General features: G+C 38.9%; 1 protein-coding gene across 2 annotated transcripts; it reads right to left on the reverse strand.

Moving 5' to 3' along the window:
• Positions 1–400: 400 nt before the first annotated feature.
• rtel1 (regulator of telomere elongation helicase 1) lies at positions 401–26,373 on the reverse strand. 2 transcript variants are annotated; one of them, XM_061840962.1, is made up of 32 exons: positions 26,118–26,373; positions 25,751–25,919; positions 25,205–25,298; positions 23,983–24,064; positions 22,418–22,478; positions 22,090–22,165; positions 21,833–21,917; positions 21,482–21,547; positions 21,096–21,225; positions 20,094–20,132; positions 19,909–19,981; positions 19,609–19,706; positions 19,368–19,423; positions 18,302–18,376; positions 17,051–17,126; positions 15,452–15,584; positions 15,219–15,332; positions 14,360–14,400; positions 14,153–14,238; positions 13,157–13,234; positions 11,546–11,623; positions 8,810–8,956; positions 7,696–7,811; positions 7,011–7,134; positions 6,641–6,815; positions 6,412–6,554; positions 3,973–4,068; positions 2,656–2,860; positions 1,661–1,798; positions 1,079–1,192; positions 653–841; positions 401–586 (listed from the first exon to the last, which is right to left on the reverse strand). In XM_061840962.1, exons 1-32 carry the CDS (start codon positions 26,217–26,219, stop codon positions 450–452), a joined length of 3,396 nt encoding a protein of 1,131 aa, XP_061696946.1. In that variant the 5' UTR covers positions 26,220–26,373; the 3' UTR covers positions 401–449. The 2 variants fall into 2 exon arrangements, with proteins under 2 accessions (XP_061696946.1, XP_061696939.1); XM_061840955.1 differs by having other exon boundaries at positions 2,656–2,863.
• Between the last annotated feature and the right edge of the window lie 551 nt (positions 26,374–26,924).

The following is a 26,924-nucleotide window of genomic DNA, read 5'->3' on the forward strand; positions in this document are numbered from 1 at the left end:
CAATGAAAATTGTTTCTTCAACTACTGTTCAATTTGTTTTAAAAGGGTGATTGACAAAGGAAATGGTTGCAATACCTCATAATATTATCATTGCACGTGATTTGCTTTTGTGGCACACATAAAATGATGTGGTGTGCCAGATCTATCGGGCCTTAAGCTTGACACCTGTGGTCTGAACAATTATTATTGCTCTTGATAAATTTGCATTTTTTTTTCCCCCATTATGGATCGAAACCCTAATTTGATCCATAATGGAATAAGAAAAAAATGTGGAATAAGTACCATGAATACATTCTGGATGCACGTTGAAGTGGGTGGATGACTTAAATACAAGTTATTACAAGTGTTGATTCACCAAGACACAACAGTCTGTTTGAAATATAAATATGTTCACTTTATTTATGTAAAAAAAAAACAGAATTATTCAGCAAACATATTTTGAAGTAAAATCATGCGCTTGATTGTCTTTCCTCAGTTTTTGTCTCATCTGCTTGTGCAGGGACAGTGTCAGCACCCTGACCCATCAACGCTCTCAACATCTCTTTGTACTGCCTCTTATGATGACGGCGAATGATATTTTCAAATCCTTCAGAAGAGAAAAATAAATGTTAGCAGGGGGGAAAAATGACTTAAACGTGATGAAATTACTTACTGAGTAAAAGGCTGAAGTTTTCATCTTTCTCTGTGAACAAGGCCACGGCCGCAGTCACCATATTTTCATAGTTATCCGTCTTCTTGTACGCATTAACAGCTTGATAGAGTTGAGCTGATCCCTCTGGACCGAGAGCTTTTTTCACATCAGCCAGAAAGGCAGCTTGGACTTGACTCTTTGGATCAGTGCCTGGTAAAAATGGAGGAGTCTGGACTTTCATCTTCAATAAGAATACGACCTAATAGCCAAGACTGTGATTCCAAAAGCAAAGGCCAAAAACAGCAGCATTTACAATTTTATTTTTCTTAAAACACATCGCTGCCATTGCGTTGCATGACCGACATTTAATGCTCATGTTTAAGACTTGCGCTTCATTAGAATTTTTACAGACTGTGCTGTTAAATTTCCTCTGTAAGTATGACGTACCGGTCTGAGTTTCTTGAGGACCTTGCTGCTCTCCACGTTTGAATTGATCTACATTCAGTTGCGTACTTGGTGTAAAACTGGAACTGGACGATGAAAGCCCACCGGGTTGTTCATCTGTTGGACGGGAAAATAAAAGAATAATATGGAAGTAAATAAGTGCCACGAGGATTTGAATTTGAAATGCAAAGTGACCACATTTTCAATAGTTTTACTTCAGTGTAACTTTTCAATGTTAACAATTCAACTGGTTATAATTCGCTGTCTGAAATTCACCGTCTGTGCCGCCAGGCAGCGTTACGGACACAAGTCGAATATTTCACTGTGTAGGAGGTTCTCAATTTATGATAAAGTTCCACATCGACAGCTGTGATGTTACAATTTGTACAACACATGCCAGTCTGACATACCTAATCATAATTATAGTAAATATTTGAATAAAAAACAGAGCTCGGCTCTTACAGTACTATAATACAAGTCAATTGTAGAACAAACCTAACAGAACTATAAAAGAAAATGACAGACCAGCAATCATGACACTCAGGCATGGCAGAAACAAAGTGCAACTATCCAATCTTGACCTACCACTTTGCGGCATCTTTTTTCTCTTCTCATCTTTGCACAGCGAGTCTTCCGGTTTGTATCCACAGCCAGTACCAGTCAGCTCCAGGCATTTCTTGTCAAATGTCTCCTTGTGATGTGCTCGTATAAATGGGTATAAACCTGTGGCACATTTGGTGACTTTTAATCACGAGTAACTCAGTAATACATTTAACACTGTAATGCATCGGTATCAAACTCAAGGTCCGGGGGACAGATCTGGCCCGCCGCATGATTTTAAGTGGCCCGCAGAGCCAAATCATGCGTATCAACTTCCCTGAATTTTTTGTTCAAATCTGTACCAAAATTTCAAATTGTGCTATCATAAATAATAACATTGAGCTATTACAAGCACATTTGTGTTACCAAACAACAATAGTTGGAAAAACCCACTATCCTTGATTTGTGATTCCAAAACCAGTTCATAAATTTCATGTATAAATATGATGAGGCGGTTAAAGATTATCGTTTCACAGCCATAACGGCCCTTTGAGGGAAACCGCAAGTACAATGTGGCCCGTGACAAAAATGAGTTTGACACCCCTGCGCAAATGCATACAAAACATTTCATTCTTTTAGACTGTTGCAACCCAGGCCTCAGTTTTTTTCCCCTTGGGTATCTGCAAAGTTTACAATTTAAAAATGTCATAAGGTACTGAGAATTGGAATAGAATATTATAACAGCAGTGTTCTACCTCCAGAATAGTGCAAATGGTATCAGCTCAGCACCTTTGGAACCCAGACTGAACAGATACTTGAAGTAAAATTGTTTAGTACTAGTAACTCAATTATCTAATGAAAATAATTCTCTGGTGAGCAGAGGATAAATATTCAGTCACCGGGAATTAATGTTCACAACTTTACGCTTCTGTATACACAAGGAGACACAAAAAGACTTGAGCAACGTAATGTGTCGATTTAAAAATGGCCACTGAAAGAACAGAGAAAAGTGAAACTACTTTATAATCCAATTCACTCACCCCGGTAAAGTCTGTAAGTATGAGGGTCATGGGTTAATAAAGACGTGTCTAGCAGCAGATTGTCCAGGTTGTCATTTTTCTTGTATAAATACAGAGCCTGGCGAATTTGCTCAAAGTTGACCTGGCTGAGCGATGATTTCATTTCTTCCAGGAAGGTCCTAGCGTAGTTTTTCCCATCACCAGGAACAACCCCAGAAACACTTGGCTTCTTTGGAAAAATTAAAGATGAGGACAAATTGTTCATAGCTGTTAACACATAATGGCAGTGACATACACAGACAGCTGTATAAAATAGATCTCCGTTTCAAGTAGGACGCTTATAATAAGCAAAATCTCCCATTAAAATCTAAAAAGGTTGTTTGATATCAGGCCAATGAACAAGGCTTTTCCTCGGGTTGAATAATAATTGGTAGGGTGTGGATACATGGAAGAGGCGGATCCAAATCATACTTGATTCCCACACAGCCAGGCTTCACTTGGGAGGAACAAAAACCCTTTATGAGATAATGACATTAAGATACATAATTTTACAACATTTAAAATGGGTCATTACAGATTAGTCATTCATTAATTTTCCATACAGATTATCTTTACTGCCAAACTAGACATTAAAATTAAGTCGTTCTACTTTTAGTGTATTTACTAACGCAGCTGAGAAATCCAAAAACGGCAACTATAGCAATTCAAACAATCACCTTTTGCTGTTATTATCTTATTAACGCAATAACACTTGAGATGATTAACAGCAAGTTCTGCCAGTGTTTATCACATATGGCTCCCTCAACTCGGTCATATTTGTTGCACATTTTCTGCTGTCAATTAATTAACAGATGTTTCATAAGAGTAACTGACTTTACAACTATCGAGGGACCTGTGGAATAAAAACAGTTTCGTTTTTAAAAAAAATATTGTCAGTTAGGCTCTGCTAAATAGTTGGAGTGTCAAGCTCATTTTTGTCATGGACTTGCAGTTTCCTTCAGAGCAAATGGGAAACCGGATGAAAGTTCAACTCCCTCATATTATTACATGGCAAAACAATTTGGATAACTAGTTTTGAAATCAGAAGTCAAGGATAATAGTTCGTTCAACTATTGATCAAATTATTGTAAAAAGTGGTTTAGAAAAAATGTTTGTTTTTGCAATATATAATAAAATTATCTCTTACATATGACATTAATTCGGGTACAGTTTTACACAAAATCCATGGAAGGTGACGGATATGATTTGCTCATAAAATGATGTGGCGGGCCAGATTCAGCCAGTGGGGTTTGTGTTTGTCACCTGTTGATTTCTCATTTTACTGGAAATTATAAATACCTTTTCTTGGACCAATTTTATTTTGCGTTTCCCTCCATGCATCATCTCATCCATCGTCTTGTCGTATTGAAGTGACAGTGTGGACAAATGGTTTTGCTAGAAAAGAAATGGGCAATTAAAATAAATAAATATATAAAAATAAAAGGAAGCCCAGACTTTCCTGTCCCCAGCCACTTCCTCGAGCTCTTCCGAGGGGATCCTAAGGCGTTCCCAGACAAGCAGAGAGATGTAGCATGTCCTGGATGGTTATTGGGGTCTCCTCCTGGTGCGATGTCCCAGGAATATCTCATCAGGAAGCTGTCCAGTAGGCATCCTAAACAGATGCCCAAGCCACCTCATCAGGCTCCTGAATGTGGAGTAGCAGCAGCTCGAATCTGAGCCCCTTGCGAATGACTAAGCTTCTCAACTTATCTCTAAGGTGGAGCCTGCGGAGGAAACTCACTTCGGGCACTTGTATCCAGGATCTTGTTCTTTCAGTCACAACCCACAGGTCATGACGATAAGTGAAGTTAGGAATTTAGATTGACTGGTGAATGGAGAGCATCGCCTTCTGGCTTAGCCCCTTCCTCATCACAATGGACCGATAGAACGTCCGCATCACTACAGACGTGTGCGCCGATCCGCGTGTCGATTCTCCCGTTCCATTCTTCACTAACTCTTGAAGAAGATCCCAAGATATTTGAACTCATCCTCCACTTGGGGCAGGATCTCATCCCCGACCTGGAGTGAGCACGAGACCCTTTTCCGACTGAGGATCATGGTCTCATATTTGGAGGTGCTGATTCTCATTCTAGCCGCTTAAGACTTGGCTGTAAACTGCTCCAGGGAGAGTTTGAAATCATGCCTTGATGAAGCCAACAGAACTGAATCATTTGCAAAAAGCAGAGATGCAATGCTGAGGCCACCAAACCGGACTACCTCCCAGCCTCAGCTGCACTGAGAAATTCCTTAAAAGGTATGAACAGAAACTCCAACCCTCACTCAAAAGTTCGACTTACTGCCAGCAATACGGCCTAAACTCTGATACTGGATGGACAGAGACTGAACGCTTGGTATCAAGGGGTTCAGCAAACCACAGTCCTGAAGCACCCCTTATAGGACTCCCCAAGGGATAGGTTTGAATGCCTTCTCCAAGTCAACAAAACACATGCAGACTGGTTAGATGAACAACCATGCACCCTCGAGGACCCTGCCGAGGTTGTAGAGCTGGTGCACGGCCAGGACAAAAATCACACTGCCCCTCCTGAATCTGAGACCCGACTTCCCGATGGACCCTCCTTCCAGCACCCCTGGATAGCAGAGAGGCTGAGAAGTGTGATGCCCCTGGAGTTGGAACAGACCCTCCGGTGAACCCTCCTTAAGAGAGGGCCCCACCATTCCACTCTGCTAATCCGGGGGCACGGTCCCCGATGTCCATGCATTGTTGTTGAGGGGTGTCATCCAGGACAGCCCCACAACATCCAGAGCCTTGAACAACTCTGGAGGAATCTCATCAACCCCTGGGGCCTTGCCTCAGAGGAGCTTTATATCTACCTCGGTGACCTCAATCCCAGAGATAGGGGAGCCTGATTCAGACTCTGTTATCTTATCGGAAAATGTGTTGTGGAACTGAGCAGGCCGAAGCTACATTCTGCTTGGCCAGCCGGTACTCAGGTACCTCACGGGTCTCACAAGCCTAAAAGCCCTGAGAGGACACCTTTATGTTTAAGGCATCCCTCACCCCTGGTGCCCACCAACATGTTTGGGGATTGCCGCTACGACAGACACAGACTACCTTACAGCCACAGCTCTGGTCAGCTGCCTTGGCAGTGGAAGTGTGGAACGTGACTCACCATACTGTCACATAAAATCATGTGGAAAACAAAATAATATACAATATGCATGAGATCTTTTCTTTATATCACAATGTCAAAATCAGCCTTATCATCAACAAAGGTCAGACTTAATAACCATAAAACAATGATTACGCATTATACCGAAGATGCTAACATGTTGCAAGTGGATGGATAATTTAGGGTGAAAGATTTGTGTTAACTGTGGGGCTTTTTGTCAGCGATAGAGATACATATGGCTAGTCAAGACAATTGTGCCATTATGAAAGCATGGTTTTGTGACGCTGAGGCCAGGATGTTCGGCTCTTTTCAGGTGTATTTGTGTTAGTTTTCATGTTCTGTTACATCAAGGAAGGATGCTTTCTCTCTTAAAGGCCTTATATTTTGGGTACTGTATATAGACCATAGAGTGACTCTAAAATGGACTAAGTATAAAAGTGTCATATTAAACAAACGGGAGTGCATGTAGCTGTGTAGGCTGTTTAACAAATATTTTTCATTACAGTTTCTCAAGACAAAAAAAAATAAAAAAGGTATAAAAGCAAAGCAAACCCCGCCCCCCCAAAAAACAAAACAAAAAATAATGTAATTTTAAAAATGAACCTACCGTCACTGTTCCCAAAGTCCCATTGGCTCCTATTTGGTGCTCCATTCGCTCAAGTGCATCAAACAGGTTACCTGGTTTAATTTTACTCTTTTCAGTCTGAGACTCATACTGCTTAAACATACTCGCATATCCAGCATCTTCATCTACAAGGAAACAGGATAAACAAAGTCAAAGTAATATATGAAGGAGGTTAACCGCAAAGTGTTTACAAACACAAATAAACACTCACCCCTCCTTCTTTTTAGAGTGGATGTGTGCATATCCAGCATTTTGGCTTTCTGAGTGCATGGTTTCTGGGATGGTGTGTAAGAAGAAGAACCAGAGCACTGAGGGACTGACGACAGAGAACTGCTGGCAGCAAACGCTGAGGGATCAGAGGCAGGGTTCTTCTCCACCACGGGCCTCTGGTTAGTCATTCCAAAAGAAAAAGTAGAATGGTAAAAATTATTTAAAGTCTTCACAACTCTTGAACCCCGTCAGGATTATATAACACCTTTTTACTATAACCAGAAATACTACCCAAGTATAGCATATATTATATACTTTAAAAATTACAAAACACGTTGTAAATTTGTAGGAGTCAAGAACAAATGCCATACCATTTTCTGTGCTACCCTGAAGAAATGGCAGACATCACGGACAATGTTCCCAAAGTTGTCATAAAAACGCACAGAAGGCTGCACCCATGATGGAAGGTAGGATTGTGCTTCTCTGTTTTTAAACCTGCGAAAATCACATTTCCTAAATTGGGTTTTCGTTACCCATCTTGTAATGTCACAGTTTATCTTTTCACTGTGGTGAATTGTTACAGTTGAAGTTACAGGGGTGTATCTGATCCAGAAGTAAAAAAGAATGAAAAAGAAAGAAATAAAGAAAAAGAAAAGAAAAGCAACCATTGTACAAAAACTCCCAAGTCAATCAGACTTCAGTAAAATAATTTGATGATAAACCTTCTGTAATTCTTTCAATAATTACACAAAGTGATCCTGAGCCATCTTATCATGGTGGAGGGGTGGTGGGTGTCCCGATGAGCCTAGGAGCAACAGTATGTTGATTGGCGCTTTACGCCCTTGGCAGTCACCTATAGCAAACATGTCCGAGGTGAGACACCAAAATAAATATGGCTCAAATGACACCCTAATCAGGAGGCAAGCAAGTGTGGGCATACTTATTGCCCCCTTGGCTCAGTGTCTGTATATTGGGGTTCACACCCCTGTAAATGACTATTGGGGAATTTGTACCGGCATTTTATAATCAGAAACTTGGTTAAGCACTGTATCTTACCTCTGATCACACAAGAAGATAGCTCCATAGTCATCCTTGTGGCGAATGACTCTGCCAATTGCCTGGTTGACCGCTCTGTAAGCCTGCTCTTTGTACCACTCCTTCCCTGTAAGGAACTGCACCAGATACATACACACCCTAAACAAGGAACATGTCACAGAAAGACTAGAATAATGTCATAATCCATCCATTTTCCATTTTCTAATCCTTTATTTTACCGAGTAGGATTTCGAGAATGGTCTTGGACTGCTAGACCTCAATTTACAATCATTGTATACAGTCATAACATGACATTAAGGGCTTTTAATTAATAAATAAGTCTCAAAGAATTTTGTGATCTGGGTAAATTCCCGAGTAGGAGTTCGTCAAAATACGAGGCCCCAAATTCTTGCCTTCTCCATAGCAAAAAGGGTGGCAAACTGTTCAACGTTGGCACATGTACTTAACTTTTGTTTGTCCCATTGTGATTGACGTGAAATTGGTGATCAATAGGTTTGCATGATATATAATTTTTATTAAATTTATAATACATAATGAGATGTGAAATAATATAGGCTCAGCTCAGTTCTACGATAACGAGCTCAAAATTTTGTTCATTCTTCCAAAAATGTACCAGTTAGGTTCATTAGTTGAAAAAAAAAAAAAAAAAGTTGAGAACTTTTCACCAGGACAAAAATGAACTACAACATAGTAACAAACCCCACTCACCCCAATTTTTTGCTTAGAAGCTATTACCCACAAAATATTGGCATTTCATTTTGGCATTGTTTCCCCCCCGTTCAGTCCATACTAGTAACCGGTTTATTTAGAGACTCTAAATTGCCCATGACAAAGTTCAAACACAATATCGTGCAGCCCTGGTGTCAAGTCAAATGTTTCCCAACTTCTTAAGGTGCACTACTTGCTACTGGATCATTTTTGGGGGATTGTGTTCAGGTCCCTTATATATATATATAAAATTACACCAGGATACGGGCACTTGCAAAGATTGAAATTCGAATTTTTGAGCATGGTCAGCCCCACCCCATTTAAAAAGGCCATAGTGACATTTTAAAGTAGTAAGTACATTCATTTTGCATGTTCTAAATAAAGAAATATATATAATTCATCTTACCTTCTGGCCGGGCAATTTTTTTTGGCTCATTTCATCTAAGAATTGCGTCTTCAAAATGATTCGAGGGTCTAACTTGGGTGGAAAGGGGAGTCCAGTGATGATAACACCCCGTCCAAATGTGTCAGTAAAATCCAAACCCTCGCTTGCCTACAAAAGATTGAGAGATACTGTGACCCAAAAACAGTCATGCATTCCACTCCAATAAAGTATGATACCTTAACATACAATTATAGTAATAGTGTGATCTTTACACCACCTCTGCTCTAAACAAAGGCTAGGTTCCCCTACTAGGGTCTCCCTCGGCAAGGACAAATCCATGATTGGAACATAGAATGACAATCCCAGATCAGGGGTCGGAAACCCACAGCTACCGAGCTGCATGCGGCTCTTTAGCACCGCCCTTGTGACTCCCTAGAACTTTTTCAAAAATGAATGAAAATGGGGGGAGGAGAAAATTCTATTTTCCTTTTAATATGGTTTTTGTATGAGGAAAAACATGGCATGAACATTAATGTTTTTCCAATGCTAAAATGTGGAAAAAAATATTAAAATTCAACATTTCTCTCCATGAAGATTCGCGTCATAGCCTGCGACACATGAAAATTTGAGCTCAGCATGGAAGGTGGCTATTGTAAACAAATGGGCAGGAGTGTGATGGGCCATGGAATGCGAAGGGACAAAAAGAAAGATAGCTGAGGTGAAAACCGGATTCAAAAGTTCTTGGACCGAATCATTTGATTTTATTGCCAAAGTGGAAGAAAGGCCAACAAGTCCTTCTTTGGAATCAGAAGTTGTCCAATAAAAAAAAAAACTAGTAATGTGGAGAGATATTTCAAGGAAAGGCATGCTCCATCTGCAGCAGGGTAACCAGTTGGGAGTGAAAAAGTCACTCGCCAGAAAGCCCAGCTTGCCCAAAGACGCAAATGGAGTGAAACTGAAAGCATCGTAACACCCGAGAAACTGGTTTGAAACATGGAATGCTCTTCCTGATGGTTATAGGAACATGAGGAAATATGTATTTGGAATATTGCATTAGCAATCATTGGATCAACATGGCTGTCCGATCAGATATTCTCAACATGAACTACTGGAACATTAAACCCAAATATCGCAACAGACTCCCAGATAAGTGCTTGCAGTCATGTTATAATATTAAAATTACATCCGATGTGCCCAATGCTGAGACGCTGTCTGTTGATGTCCGAACACAGAAGCCCCGTTCACCGGGTAAGAACACAATTCTGTATTGTGCGTGACAAAACAGAAGATCAAGCTGCTTTTTACCTTGCACTGACTTACTTAGCATTTGTCAAAAACTAAAGATGATCATGCACAGAAATCAAACTTAAACATTATTTTAATTTTATATACTTTTCTGTTTCAAAAGGATGCTGTTTTATTAAGCAGGTTACGTTATAGTGAGTTAAGATTTTAGCTTATACATTTGTGTCTGTTGCTGGCAGTGGGAGAAACAGAAGACTGTGCATTATTTCATTAATTGAAATTAAACTGGCTTATTTTTGTAGGACTCACATTTTTAAAAGGCTGCTGTTTTATTTTTTTAATTGCAGTGTCTCTTTTCCAGATAAAGGGAAAAGAAGACTGCATTTTATTTCCATAGGAAGTTCTGAAATGACAGGACGGAGGTAAAAAAAAAAATGTTGAAATTGTTTTCTTCATATTTCAATAATTTTACCAATGCAAAAAAACATAACTTCAATAATGGAAGTTAAATTTAAAACACCACCATCCAGCAGAGTTGTTGCAAGGTGTGTCATTCTCTCCAGGGTGCAGGAAAAATAAACATACACCCATTTTCTGAGCCACTTATCCTCATAAGGGCTGCTGGGTTCCCTATCCCAGCTATCATCGAACAGGAGCCTGGGTACACCCTGAACTGGTTGCCAGCCAATTGCAGGGCAGATAGAGACAGACAACAGTCACACTCACAGTCATACCTAGGGGGAATTTAGAATTTTGGGGATGTGGTAGGAAACTGGAAGCCCGGAGATAACGCACACAGGCATGGGGAGAAAATTATATTGTTGTTCAGCGAACCTACTATTTTTCTGCCTTGTGCCATGTTAGGACACTCACTCACATACTGCTGGACCAATCAGGATTAGTATTAGTAATATATTTTGTAGACTATTGCACGTTTCGTCACTTTAAAATACTCCCTTTGCACCAAGTATTTAAAGTCCTCCACCCTTGCTCTTTCTTCTCCCTGCAACCTCAATGTTTCTTCTTCCACCCCTGTCATTCGTGCACATATTTTATGTCCTCAGTAATTTTCATTCCTCTCCTTTCCAATGCATGCCTCCATCCTTCTAACTGTTCCCCCACCTGCTCCTTGCTCTCACTGCAGATCACAATGTCATCGTGACATCTTTTTTTTTTTTTTTTTTTTTTTGGTGGCGGGGCGTTTGGATTTGACCATAACTGCCTCAGAGATTGACTGGTTGATCGCGATTGACCCATTGGCCACTCCTGCTATAGCACATTCTATCAGTATATAATCCTGCTCGAGTGACCTTGTCTCACAGCTGCCTTCAAGGACATAACCTCGGATAAGCGGAAGAAAACGTATTAGAGGATTGACACTGTGTATTTAATGTATGTGTGAAACCTAGCTATATGTATAAAAAAAAAAAAAAAAAAAAAAAAAAAAAATCTACGGAAAAAATGAAAATCACATTTTAAGTACAACCAGGATCGTTACCCATGAACATTCACCTTTCCTCGACACACTGCAGAAAAGAGTCCGCCTCGAGATTGGGGGTCGCTGACTTTGTCGTAATAACTCCTAATAGTCTAAAAATGGAAACACATAAAATAGCTTCCTTTGTTACTTGTTCAATATTATTGCAGGACTGTGTAAGAATTTGTTGAGCAAAAAGAATTTGGGATACATTAGGGATGCACAATAACTTTTTTCCATGGACACCGATAGATAACTCATTGATTTTCGAAACCGGTAACAATATAGATAGCCAATAAAATGTTTTTAATGGTTTATATCAATGGTTCTCAACAATTTTCAGGCCAAGGATCCCCAATATGATGGGAAGCTGGAGGAGGGGAACCCCCCCACCCCCCCCCCCACTAAAGAAAAACATTGTATACAATTGTATTTTATGTCAAACTTGTCATATAATAAAATGGCTCTTTATTGTTTAAGATGGTTATTGCCACTGGGGTCATGGTATGCTGGTACCTATCTCAGCTGTCTCAGAAATAGAGGTCAGGTACTCCCAGAACTGGTCGGCAGTCAATCGACGGCCACATATAGACAAACACCCACTCACATCTACATATACACTTTCTTCAACCAACCTTCCATGCAAGGTTTGGGAATGTGGCAGGAAACCTGAGTACACAGAAAATACCCACGAAGCCACAGGGAGAATATACAAGCTCCATACAGGGGAGCCTTACAGTTGAATTATACTAATATCATACTTAGTCACGTGTGTAACATATAATGTAAGAATAAATGAATACCTTCTTACTGTACTTATAAACGGGTGCAATGAGACTGAGATGAGATGTGATGTAAATGTACTCTCTCGTGATGCATTCAATACTCCAGTGCTGTGAAAAAGAACTGGCCCCCTTGTCTAGTTCTTATATTTTTGCAGTTTCCTTACATAAATGTTTTTTACTAAACAAATGTCAAAAGACAAATACAACCAAAGTAAACTCAAAATGTTGTTTTTAAATGGTAATTTTTTATATTATGGGGGAAAAAAATACCCAAAATTATCTGACCCTGTATGAAAAAGTAAAGGCCCCCTAAACCTCATAACTGGTTGTGCCAGCTACAGCAGCAACTACTGAAATCAAATCAACTGAAATTTTGACAAACTGGTAATGAATCTTACAGATCTTTGTGGCGATATCTTTCCTCACTCTTCCTTGCAGTAAAGTGTTAAGCAAAAATCGAGCACAAATGTTTTTTTAAAGGTTATAACACTGCATTTCAAACACATTCATCCTTATTATATATATTTTTAGGCCATTCAGAAGCTGCTTCGTAGGCCACTGGGTCTTGCCGCGAGCGTAATTAAAAAGTCAAAGGGACAAAGAATTTAGGTTATAATATCCATGATGATATGGAGCCAATACAACAGGCAGGGAAGTGGTGACCAGCGTGGCGTTGAATGATGCGGCTCTTGTTATCAGTCCAGTTTTTTGGGGTATTGAACTGATGAGTGTGACGCCAGCTCCCTTCCTCCACTTCGGCTCAATTGCTATCTGTTATTGTGCATCTTTGTATGAGGTTTTATAAAAATGGTGGTTTGTATTAAATGCAGAGGGATGTTGCAGAAACCAGAGCACATTTACCTCTGTAAATGCTTCCTTCCCTTTAGTTTCGACAAACATTGGCTTCACACTTTCAATGCGATCGGCATGTCCATTGTCCTGGTGGGAATTATTATAATTTTACAGTGGAAATGCACAAAATTTCCCAACGCATTCACTCACCTGCCTTGACTCATATCATTTTACGTGATGTCCCGCTCTAAAGCCATATGGTTTAATATGATGTTGGTCTTTTCTTTATACGTCTAACAGCTTCAACTCTTGTAAAAAGGCTTTCAACAAAGTTTAGGAGTGAGTTTACGGGAATTTTTGCCCATTCTTCCAGAAGGATATTTATGAGGTCATACACTGATGGTGGACGAGAAGGTCTGTCTCACTGTTCACTCGAAATCAACCAAAATATGTTCCAAGAATTTAGGGAAGGACTTGTGCAGGCCAGTCAAGTTCATCCATATCAAATTCTGTCACCCATCCCTTGAATGACCTCACTTCAAACGGACTGTCCAAAATCTTTTGGTGTGCTGAAGCATTTAGAATTTTTTTCAGTGGAGCTCACAAGCTAATATTTTGGAGATGGTGCCTTCCTATTCCAAAATGATTGTACATCAGCACGTAAATGAAGTTTCATGAAAACATGGATGACAGCATTTGATGTGAACTAATTTGACAAGCTTGCACAATCCTGACCTCAACAGTTTAGAACATATTTGGATGAATTAGACGAGGGACAGAGAGCCAGGCCTTCTCTTCCAACATCTATATGTAACCTCACAAATCTCAAATCTTGAATGACCATAAACACACTTCTAAACTTTATGAAAAACCTTCCCAGGAAGCGTTTTAAATGTGATAACTGCAGAGGGTGGTTTAATGTCATATAAACCCTAATGGTATGTCAAACAAATTCATATCTAAATCAAGGTAGGTCAGCAAATAACCTGTACCAGTGTATTTTGAGTCTAAAGGATAAAACATTTAAAACACAAAATAGAATAAGTTAATTCAATTTTCACTCACTCTCCAGAACTCCAAAGTTTTTTCCATTAAGTAGAAGGAGGGAAAAAACAATAGAAGACCGTGGGGTACAATTCGGGAAAGGTTTACTGAGAACACAGCAAAAGTAAAAAAAAAAAAAAATTAAGCGAATAATGCCATTCTCTAAGATAATCAATGTCAGAGTTCGTGAATATAGTCTTGAAACTTTGGTATGGAGTTTTTACTTACCAACAGTGTTTCCTAAAGAAGACATATTTTCAGGAACAAACCTTGAAGGAAAAAAAACATTGATCACTATAAAAGGTCCGTGCAGCAGTGCACAACGACGGCGGCACCACAGTGCAGTCAATGCCGACCATGTCAATATTTGGAAATGCTGACGTAGCATCCTATGAGGAAGTTATGAGCCTTTCCCTGCTGGTGGCTGTGTACACCACATTTTGGTAATGTAAGTGGTTCAAAAGAGAGTCCTCAGAGTAGGATACAAGCACCAGCAAAAATAGAAAAGGGGAAATGGATACATCCCATATTCATTTCAAAGCAAAATCTCTGAGTTTAACATCATTCATGAATTACACTTCGATGGAGAGCGAATCAGGGTGTATTTCAGGTTGAGCAGGGAACAGTTTGAAATCCTCCTCCAGAATGTTCTCGTGATATCTTTTTACATTTTTTTTTTAATTATGTAATGTATCCACTGTCCCAAACCTTGCGATAGTCAGACAGTACATTTGGAAGATGCAAATTACACAACGAAAAAACTGAAATATGGCTGCTAAAACTTGTTTTGGAGGACGGGCAAAAACATGCAGTGATCATGCAGTAAGTGCATGATCAGTGCATGTAGGCAGGCAGACTCAACCAGGAGCAGAAACGTGGCAGTAGAGTGGATGAGAGACCGACAGCACCATAGTGGCAGAATCTGTGCTCAGTCTGAAAATGTAAATACAATTCAACCTGCCAAAGTGGCTAGTGGGAGTGCCTGTGCTACAATGCCACGGTTGAAACGGATCTGTAAATGTCGCCTTGGGGGGCATCAAGCTATATGTGTACTTAGGACATATCTGTATGTACTGTACATACTGACCTTCTATCAAAAGCTGAGCTCAATGGTACTCTGTCTGGACCCTGTTCAATGACGCTTACAAAGATCTGATCCCGCTCAATCACATGACTGTTTTCCAAGAACACTTCAAACTTTCTGCACATGAAGCAAGAAAAATGTACACGTATAAGTAGTTCACTGGTCAATTTTCAAACAAATGTGTTCTTTGAAGCTGTAATGGGTAAGACTTTAAAAAAAAAAAAAAAAAAACATACATTCCGAACTCTGAGGCAAAGGAGTTCAGTGGAGAAAGGGTACCACTGGTCAGAATGATGGAGCGAATATGTTGATTACTTAGGTCCTTCATGGTGAAGCTTGGAGAGAAACACCAATAACTCAGAATGTTTCCTGGAAGATACAAAACATAAAAATGTGAATAAATAACAGAATATGTCAATGTATGGTTGAATATTACATACAGTACTTTGAGCACATTTGTAAAGAAGATATTTCAGCAGCACAATAAAAGTCAAGGGTCATAAGAATGTCTGCAGTTTGGAACACTTTGACAGTAATATCCTACAGCAAGCTCTCTGTTATCATATAAAATATATATATCATATCATATAAAACAGTTCTGACTCAATAAAAGCACTTTGGACAAGGAAAGACCGTATTTTCCGCACTTTTAGGCACACCTAAAACCCTTTAATTTTCTCAAAAGCCGACAGTGGGCCTTATAATCCAGTGCGCCTTGTATATGGATCAATATTGAGCCTTTAGTGCAGCGCCATCTAATGGATGCATAATGTAACCCCCGCCTCTACTGTAGCGTCAATTCTATGTGCCTTATAATGCAGTGCACCGTATAGTGCGGAAAATACAGTAATTGCACAATTAAGAAGATACTTATCTATCCACAACTTCAAAATGCAGTATGCCCCATTCGCGGCCCTGCATATTCGTGGATTTTGTTCTCCAAGTTTTATTTATTTATTTTTTTTATTTACCATATTTTTACAATCGGAGAGGTCTTAAATTCTCTTCTAACTAGACGAGGCGCCGCATTAGACATGAATTAGACATGGCGCCTTACAATGTGGTGCACATTGAGTTCCAACATACACACTAAAACAGATGCAAGCATGCATGCTAACAGCGTAACCACTATGTTCAAGTGTACTTAATTGGACAGGTCACACAACTGTACACAGGGTATGCTGTCCATTTTGGAGAAAATTTAAGACTTTTAAGTGCATCTCATGTTTGCAAAAATGTGGTATATATTACACAAGGAAATTAATACTGCATCCATTATTCACAGATTTTCATTATCTGCGAGGGTGTAAGGAACATAACCCCCGGGAATAACAGGGGAACGAACACTGTACGAAATGAGGTTATTTACAATCCACTTATCGTTTTATATTCATCACCACTAACTCCTGCGATTGGCACTGGCGACCAGTCCAGGATGTACCCTGACTCTAACCTAAATCAGCTAAGGAAAAACTTCAGTCCACCCGTGACCTTCATGAGGATTAACTGGCACAGACAATGGCTGTATCTCATAAGACTTGTGTGTGCATGTGTCGGATATCTGAAGTGCTATCAAGAAGTATAGAATGAGTTGTGATTGAATAAGACTGTGGTAATACTTTTTTGGCAGATCGGTACAAGTATAGAGCAGTCGTAGCCCTGTTAACGAAGGAAAGGCATTAGAAATTATGGTATCTAAATTAATTTAGTATTCAATATCTCCAAAAATTTCAACAGTGATATTTGGAGAGTGGTTTGGCAATGCAGTAAAATGAAAAAAAATGGGCAGGTAATTTGTTTTATCACCTTAATCACTACATACTCAACTCATTTACCTGCTTTCTTGGTTGATGTAGCCCATGGGTCATTTTTTTGTTTTTTCTGAGCACTCGTGTCTTGATGGATGTGAACCTGCAGCCAGTACATAAATACAATGGGTGATGTCCTGTGCCAAATTTTGACGTCAGTACAAAAAAGAACTCTGTCGCAGACTATACATGTGTATTCAACTTTGTCATCTGCTTGTTATTATTTAGGAAAATCCAAAAATGGTAAAGAAAATTTTGAGAAATAAGAACAAAAGAATGAAGGGGAAGGAAGAACAGAAAGTAACTTGTGTGGTTCCAGTGGGTAAGTTCAAGTTTAGAAATTGAATTATTAGGGGTGTTATGATTTGTTTCAGCAATGATTTGATCTGTAATTCCCGATTCAAATTAGGTACCATATGGGTTCATTTAAAATAACCCAAAAGGATTCTTTTTGGGTGGAATGCAATTCAGCAACTCTTTAGGGGGAAAAAAAATCCACCATCTATCCTCCTTTCAGATGGGGGGATAAGTCCGGACTTGTGCCTGTGCACCAAATAATAGTTCAGAGTACCCAACCTTTCTGTAGTCCCTGAAGGGGGTGCTAGAGAGCGCTCCCGCTGGGGACTCCCAGTTCCACTCAGGGACTTCAATGCTCACGACGATTGAAATTGTGGTCGTGTCATTGGATATATAAAGCATATAAAGGCATATAAAGCCTGTTGTGTTTGAATTCACTATGTTACTTCCACAATCGAAACATCCATCCATCCATTTTCTTTGCCGCTTATCCTTACGAGGGTCGCGGGAGTGCTGGACCCAATCCCAGCTCTCATCGGGCAGGAGGCAGGGTACACCCTAAACTGGTTGCCAGCCAATCCTATGCCACATGAAGACAGACAACACTAGCACTCACAATCACACCTAATGACAATTTATAGTGTCCAATTAATGCATGTTTTGGGGATCTGGGACGAAAGCGGACTACCCGGAGAAAACCCACACAGGCATGGGGAGAACATGCAAACTCTACACAGACAGGGCTGAGATTGAACTGCAGTCCTCAGAACTGTAAGGCCAACAGCTGCACCACTGTGGCCCAAAATCAAAGCAATTGATTTAATTTATATTAGGAATGCTGATTTGTTGAGCACAGGTCATGCCACTTGAATTGTCTGAATAAATCGATAAATTGATATGAATAAATTGTTACACTACTAAAAATCTTTTAGAAAATTAAGAGCTTTACTGTGACCCCGTCCCCTCCAAAAAACAACACACCTTAAAAAAGGCTGTATTAGCTTCCATTTCCTCTTTCCGCTTCATCGATGATGATACGTCACCACGGAACACCATCTGTAAGAGAAAAAGTTACAGTACAGCACTACAGTAGACTGTAAGGTAATGGTTCTTGCTGCTGCTATTATAAATATATTTTCTTATAAAAATATTTTTTTAAATCATGTCTGTTGTATTCAATGGGTTTGTACTTGTACAATTTTCCCGTGTGTAGGTCTATAATACATGTTGAGAATTTCAAGAGTTTGTTTTCCATGAATGGAGCCTTTTTCCACAGCTCCCCTTAATAGTGAAGTGATATTAAATTGGTTAATCATGATGTGAAATTACATTTGTGGATATACAGCATACATGCACAAGTATTTTTAACAGCGGCAGCACGGGACCGTTTAAAACATCTATCTATTCCTCCTACATTCCCCAAAAATATATAAAAAGACTATAAAGTTACAGTAAATGATAGTTAACATGTTGCAATTGGCTGACGATTTGTTCAAGATGTAGGCCGTCTCACCCAGAGCTACCTGAGATTTGCATCATGACGCTCGTGACAGTGAGGATAAGCGGTCCGGAAAATGGATGGATAGATATTTTTAACAGCTGTTACAGACTGTTTAATGAAATGTTGTCCAAAGACAATCCTATCCATACAGTACTACATATATTAAATATTTATTCTTTCATTTTCCGTTCAGTTTATCCTACCTAGCGTTGAGAGCGTACTGGAACCTGTCCCACTAATTTCCACGTGAGCGACTTGCAGGGCACAAACAACGATTCACAATCACATTCACACTTAGGTGCAATTTAGAGTCTTCATTGAACATGTGCATGTTTTGGTGATGTGGGAGGAAACCGGAGTACGCGGAGAGAACCCAACCAGAGAAGGAAGGGACATGAACATGGAAATTACACACAGGTGCGGCCAGGATTTAAACACCGGTCCTTAGAACTGTGAGGCAGATGTGCTAACCAGTTGTTCAACATGCCGACTATTAAATAATTTACTAAAATATTTATGGTAACACTGTATCATCCCATGACATACCTGTATGATTTCCAAGAGCTTCTGCAATCCACTTGTATTGATAAATATGCCCGGCTCTGAGAAAAACATGTCATACAACTCATTTCTTACAGTGGCAAGAACATATCCATCAAGATGAAGTTTGAACTTATATGTAGTGATGGCCAAAAATATTATACAGAAAAAATATTTTTGTAACAGTACGTTACAAGTAAGTTACAAAATACAGTATGTATTAGACAAGATAGTGAGCCATACTTACTTCCTGTTAGGTCTCCAATGATCTCCTCCAGTGCTTTAAACACATCTTCTTTGTTGTCGTACGTCAATTGGGCTCTCGCTAACAGCTCATATATGAAGCTAAATACATGACAAGGATAAAATAAAAAAAATCTATTTAAGGGCATGATGAAGTAGCTATTACAAATGCAGCTATACCCAAAGAATAAGTTTGCTCTCTTTTTTTTTTCCCTTATGTGATTTAATCCGTATCATTGGTGGCTGCACTTGAATACTGCAGTCAAATCCTGAAATTTACGTTTAGTCTCATATAGACACTTACGATCCAGGTTTGGTGATGCCTTTATCGCCCACATCGAAGGAATCAATAGCAGCCTCCAATTTTAGCAGAATCTCTGTAAATAACAACAGTTTTGGTATTTCCTAAATGCCAGTACCTATTCACAAGCATAAATGGTCACCATTAAGATGACTGAATCTGTATTCATTCATTATAATTTTACTTACCTTTGAGATTAGCAACAACCTTTATTTTTGTTTTTAAATCTGAAAAAAAAGTGAAAATACTTTATAGTAATTCATGTATACATTTACTCTACTTTTTCCAGTCATATTCTGGTGAAATGTTAGTGAATGTTCTAACATTGAGACGTTCTAACATGTGCGCGTAAACTTTACAGTTGAGACTGAACCATTTTGGCAATAAAAGTGGTACCTCCACTTACAAAAATTAGTTTTCCGGAAGTCGTTTTGCAAAATTAATTTTCTGTAAGTAGAAGCGCTTTTTAAAATTAAATAGCTTAATCCATTCCGAAGTCCCCAACCCACACACCCACCCAGTGCTAAATATAAGCCTTCAAAGTAAATAACGTAAATAATAATACAAATTATGTTAATTTACCTTTGGGGTTAGGTGACTGCGAAGAGAAGGGTGAATGACAAGCAAAAGGCGTCGTGGGGGATGGAGGAGGAGGAGGCAAACGTTTGACAGCTGAGAGAAAACATATGTACGAATGGATGCACGGACACATCTTAATCCCACTAAATTTCCTTGGGGCCAATAGTGAATACAGACGAATAAAAAAGTTGTACTTTACCAATGTGTGGATGGGTAAATCTTGATGTCCCTCCTATTCAATGGGATGCCAAGACGATGCTACGGCAACAGCCAATGGGAGGGAAGCTATATCACGGCACACAAACCAAGATACAAGATGTGCATCATGGGTAAAGATTGACTCCCCTCCTTGCCAACTGGATGACAGGAAGATGTTACGGCGATAGCCGATGGGAGAGCAGCTTTATCACGCCACAACAACCAAGATACAGGATGTTTACGTTTAATGGAATTTGGGGGCTGTGAATCCAGCACCTATTTTTTCCTTTTGTCTCCTGAATTTCTTTCGTAACTAAAGACAATATTTTTCCAAGGAGGCGTTTCGTAACCAGAATTTTTTGTTACTAGAGATATTTGTAAGTAGAGGTACCACTGTATTCTATACTACAAACCTTGAGAAGAAGGATCACCAAACTTGGCTTCTTGAGCAAGGTCACTCAGCAATTTGGTAAGCGTATCAATGGCTGAGGCTAAATCATATGGAGTCATGTCAAATGATGTTGACTCTTCACACGTCCTTTCCTGAATACAAATAAACATAATTTGGGACTGACGAGTATGATGTGTAAACGAAAGCCATTTAGAGATCCTGTACGTTGCTCAAACATGGAAGGTGAGACCACACAAATGCTAGAAAGATCTCAGAGCACATAACACTGATTAGCAAGTCTCATAGGAAGTAACCCTCACAGGGTTTTTACTGTGAGCACAATAAAACTACAGTTACAGATAAGACTTGCAGCTATACAGTTAATTGAGAGTAATAATTCAGTCATACTATATTATGGGCCTCATCAAAGATTATAACAGATCCAGTCAACTCGATGTTGTGAGCTTTGCGGCTCTGTGGAAAGACAGGAAGCAGAAGAACACATTGCATTTGGTTACCAAAGGAAAGAACAACTATTCATCAGTTTTTCCTGTGGACCATAAAGCCCAAGATGTGCAAATAAGCGAAGGAGACAAATTTTCTCGTGCTTGTGTCACATCAAACCTGTCACCAAGCACACATATACACACACCCACGCACACACACGTACAGACACACACACATGCACCCATGCAGACACAATATGAATGGTCCAATTAGCATCTGGTGTGAACGCAGCATACTAACATCATTGCTTACCTTTGGATCCAGCAGATAGTTGTAAGGCATAAAAATCACATCAGCCTGCTGTTTTAAAGAATGTGAGAGAAAATAAGGGCAAGCCCTGAGGGAAAAAAAAATAAATTCCCAAATTAAATTTTTACATGACAAGGCAATTTATGACGGACATTGTGTTGTCGTACTGAAATTATGTTCTAAGTGTATTACAGGTTTCTGCCAGGTGTTGGCTAAAATGCTTAAAACCTTGCAAACAACAACAAAATAATATTAATCACTTTTTTTTGTTGCCAAATTTGACCAAGTCTTCCACATCCACAATAGCATTCACCAATTCTTTGTCAGTGCTGTTCTCTGGAAAAAAAAAAAAGAAAATGCCACAAGAAGTTAACTAATACATAGTTGGGATGAACAAACATTTCAAACCACCTTCAACCCAAATAGACTGTATTATCATAATATATCATAAACCAACATACTAACTGACAATGTGATTTTTGACAATGGATATCTGCTTCTCACAAAAACAATACAGAAAAGCAATGGTCAAAACTTGTGTTGTGTCTACTGGAATTTAGTGGGCTACTGTAGATATAAAACTATTACCTTCGACCTTGTTGTAGAAGAAACATGACCTTAAGGAGACCTTTGCTCGACACATATGGACCTTAAAAGAAGGTAGTTGCACAGGAATTAGGGCTACACGATATGACAAAAATGACACTGGATTTTTTTTTTTTAAACCTGCAATATACTGTGATAAGAAATAATATGGGGCCAGTGTTGGCAAAGTTCATTTTCATTTTTTAGTAGTTCAGAGATCAGTTCATCGGTCAAAAATTAAACAAGCTCATTTCACTGAGTTCACTCGTCCAAAACCTAACTAATTCTTTTTTTTTTTGGCCTCAAATGTTGCTGAGACTATTACGACAAAATATTGGCATTTAGTATCCTAATTGTTGTCAGTCTACACTAGTAGTCAGCTGCAGCTTTAACACAACAATATGAAAATAATAAATAATCATTATGTGCTGTATTCCAAAACATCACATTCACTCCCGTTTATGCACATCCATGAATAAACCTCACACACATACGCAGATGCTGTGTGCCTGCTCAGTTTCATTCTGAAAAGCAAGCGTAAATGCAACAGCAGGTGTAAAATGTTTCAGCCGCTGACCATGTCCAAACACCTCTCTCTGCTGGACACTTCCAACATTACAGTTGATTCGCATTACAGACCACTAGGGATCGCAAAAAAACGCTTAAATTCATAACCGGTTTTAACCGAACAGCTCTAGAAAAAAAAAAAACATTAACCATTGTGGTGTTTACATAATTCACCTGCGGGACCTCGAGTTGGGGTGTGGGGTTCCGCACGGACTGTTTTTGTTGTTGCTCTTCCGGAGTGACGAGTTCACAGAGTTCCCCCCGTTATGCGAGTAGTGTTTTGATGTCTGCCAATAAAACATAAAACCCCCTCAGACCCTTTTCTTCGGCGCTACACCATCGATCGTTAATTTACTCCGCGGTAATGGGGTAGTTTGTATACAATATTGACAAACAAGCTTGTTGAATGTGGCTTTCAACAACGCACTCGTGTAAGTTAAATTTTTATTTTTTTTGTAAAATGTTTTAATGTTAACATTCTTCTTTCGGACTTTCAGAAAGGGCATGAAATTATACCGAGCGTTTCCTCGATGCCATGTTTGATGTTTCTTTGATTTAACTGAATGTTCTTTTGAGTCCAACTTTACTCTAAAAGCGAAACTTGAAAAAAGTGGAAACGATGTTGAAAAAATAGCGCAATGTGGAGTACTGGAACCGGAAGAAATGATTGGAAATTTTAACCGATTTCGAAAGTCCGATTATACGGTTTTGGTTTTAAAAAAATCGAACACCGGTTATAACCGGTTATTTGTAACCGGTTGCGATCCCTATAGACTACCATAACATTGCTCAGATGTACATCACGGCGCTCAACACAATATTAATAATAATTTAAACAGATAGTTAAAATATATATGTTCTAACTTTGTAGCCAACATCTGATCTCAGGAACATCTGATTGGGATATTACAGTACAGTAAAAGAATGAGGACTTTCTTAAAAATGGTAAATTATAATTTGCTTGTCTTCATATCAACAACACAAACACAAATTGCTGTTACCTTGGCATGATTGCTTTCCTGGCGCATTACTTCTGGATTGATACACAACTGCTCTCTTGACCCCAACACAGAAACCTTAGGTCTGAAACACAGATTAAAGGACTTGAGGTTAATTCATATACAAGCAAAAATTGTCAACTTGTGTTTAATATGAAGGGCAGGTTACATAAATCTTTTTGAAGCAGATCCAAGATAGTGTCGTCGAACCAATCTCTGTTACTGGTAGTTATACAGTGCAACGTATAAGTATTTCCCCCCTCCTGATTTCTTTTTCTGCATATCTATCACACTAAGGTTTCAAATCATCAAACCAATTTTAATATCACTCAGAGACAACTTGAGGAAATACAAAATGCAGTTTTCAAAACGTATTAACAATCCATTCCAGAAAGCGGTTCGCGAAGCAATTTGTTCGAAAACCGAATCGATATTTCCCATTACAATGAATGGGAAAAGAAATTATGAGTCCAAGTCTAAAAATTTAGGCTTTTTAAAGCATTTTTTTTAGCTTTTCCTGATAATGAAATTCATTGTAGGAATATATGTATAGTTTAAATACTTTATATAATACAATAATTTCAGAAATCTATTTATTTTTTGCTTAAAATGTTTGCTTTAGTAGTAGAGTAGGCTAGGCTGGGAGTGCATTGCTATATCTGCAGCGACTTGCCCCCCCCTTACTAACAAAAGTGCAGAATAACTTTAAACAAGCAATAATGAGGGGGGAAAAAAAACCCAATTATTTTTATTTTTTATAAAAAGTAACATAAAAACAACTCAGAACTCGAGTTAACGAAATCTTTGAAACAAAACAAAAATGCAGAAATGCTAAAGGAACACTATTATTATATTAGCATTATTAAAGTTCACAAGAAAAAAAAACTATGCAAAACTATCACGCCCCCTTTTCACAAGAACGAATCTAGTGTCACTTGTTTCTTTTCTCAATTTTCAGCACTTTTCTGAAGTGGCTCAGCAAAACATAATTAAAATTTTGCAATGCTCTGCTACATTGGGCTTTATTGGGGTGACGAAGTTTTACAAAATTATGGATTTTAGATTGTGGTTGAGAACCGAGGCTGTAATTGCATAGATCCAAACTCTCCACAGCCAAGGCCAGACTGAACTCAGAACTGAGAGGCAGATGTGCTGTCTACCATGCCACCCGGGTTGATTTTTTTGATGCCTCAAAATCAACATTGATGCAAAAAAGATAGCTTACTTGTATGATGTGTTCTTTAACTCTTTAACAACCTGGGTAAGCTGTGAGTGTGTCCGGGATGCATATATGATCTTTGGAACATCACTGTAGAAACCTGGAAAACAATGACAAAAATAAATGAGCTACTGAAAGCATAACTACTATCCTGACTGTTTTCAATTGTTGTTTTTCGAGACTAGGTGCTTTTTAGGGCAAAAATTATTTTTGTTTTTGTATGTGGGTTTTTCGTGAATAAGAACTTTTTTAATTGACTCAAATATCTTCTCTTTGCAATGTTAATTTTTTTAGTCTGAGTTTTTGTTGCATTGTGAGATTTTTATTGTATGTGGATTTTTTTGAAAGTGGCTTTTTGCAGTTTTTTTTTGCTAGGGGGTGTGAGAGGCTTTTGTGTTAGAGTTTTTTACAAGTAGTGTGATTTTTTTTTTTGGGGGGGGGGCTCACTGCAGTGGTTTAGGAATCTTCACGATAAATGACATTCATACTAAACACTAACTTTTCATCTAAAATGCCAAAGAACTGTCTGGAAATATTGTGTTATGTGCACACTTAGTGTTGAATTATCTTCTGTTGAATGATCTTCTGAGACTGTCCCACTCGATGAGAGAGTATCATCAGACTTCTTTTTAGAGAATTGCTCCCTCCAAGCCAAGGTGGCACAAAGGAGACACAAAGTTTTCCCAGTGCCTGTAGGACTCTCCAGGACGCCATTAACCTCCTGAAAACAAAACAAAAAAAGTGTATACTACTAGTTTTCCTGCATGAAAACGAAAGAACAAAATAAAATACAAATTGAAACTCAAGAGAAAGGTTCAAATATGGTCGATATGATGGTTCGACTGAGTTTGTCATTTAATGACACAGAAAAGTGAGCAAAAGACGTTCAGCCTCGCTTATTTCTCTGTTGTAGACTCACCTTCTGAAGACATTCGATCACTTTAGTCATGTACTTCTTCTGACAGTCATACGGTGTGAAAGGAAATCTTACTTCCACTCCGTTCAATGTTATTGAAGTCATGATACGTCTCGAAGTGTTATAAACAGCTCTGCTGTTTAAAACGGTAGAAAACTCGAGTAAACAATTCCTTAGTCATTGGAAGTCGCTGAGAAGAGCGAGGGGGAAAAAAACGCAATTGGCGCCGGCAGAGCACTTCCGCCTTACCCCAACTGCACATGCGCATTGCAACGTCTGACGATAGCCTATGTGAGGTTTTAAAATGTACATTATTGTATTTAAATTTGAAGCTTTTTCGTCTCTGCATAACCACGTGTAGCCCTTGTAAAGAACTAACTATTTATATTTGTACATTTTCATTTCTATTTTTTCCATACAGTATTTTATATTATAGATATGCATGTCACTCCCTTCATCGCATTGGCTATATATTTTTTGTGGTTCTATACTTAATATTTCACGTTCATGAACGTTTCGCTTTGCATTTACCTCGTCAGACCGCCATGGACTCACTCAGCCGCCAGTTAACCCTTCTTAAACAACATGAATTCTGTAGATATAATATACGTGTGCACCCCTCTCAAAAGTAAAACGATGAGGGCAATCATTTTATTTTTGTTCGTAATCAATATCCCACATATTGCCAGTGTGTGTTTGCAATTGATGGGTTTCCAATTACCCGTCAAGCCTTGCGATGTCCGCCATCTTGTGTGTCATAGAGGTCGGAGAACACAGGTGATAGGTGAAGCCTGAAGTTTTTTTTCTATC

Source organism: Syngnathoides biaculeatus, chromosome 2 (genome assembly GCF_019802595.1).
Source record: "Syngnathoides biaculeatus isolate LvHL_M chromosome 2, ASM1980259v1, whole genome shotgun sequence".
Taxonomy (NCBI): domain Eukaryota; kingdom Metazoa; phylum Chordata; class Actinopteri; order Syngnathiformes; family Syngnathidae; genus Syngnathoides; species Syngnathoides biaculeatus.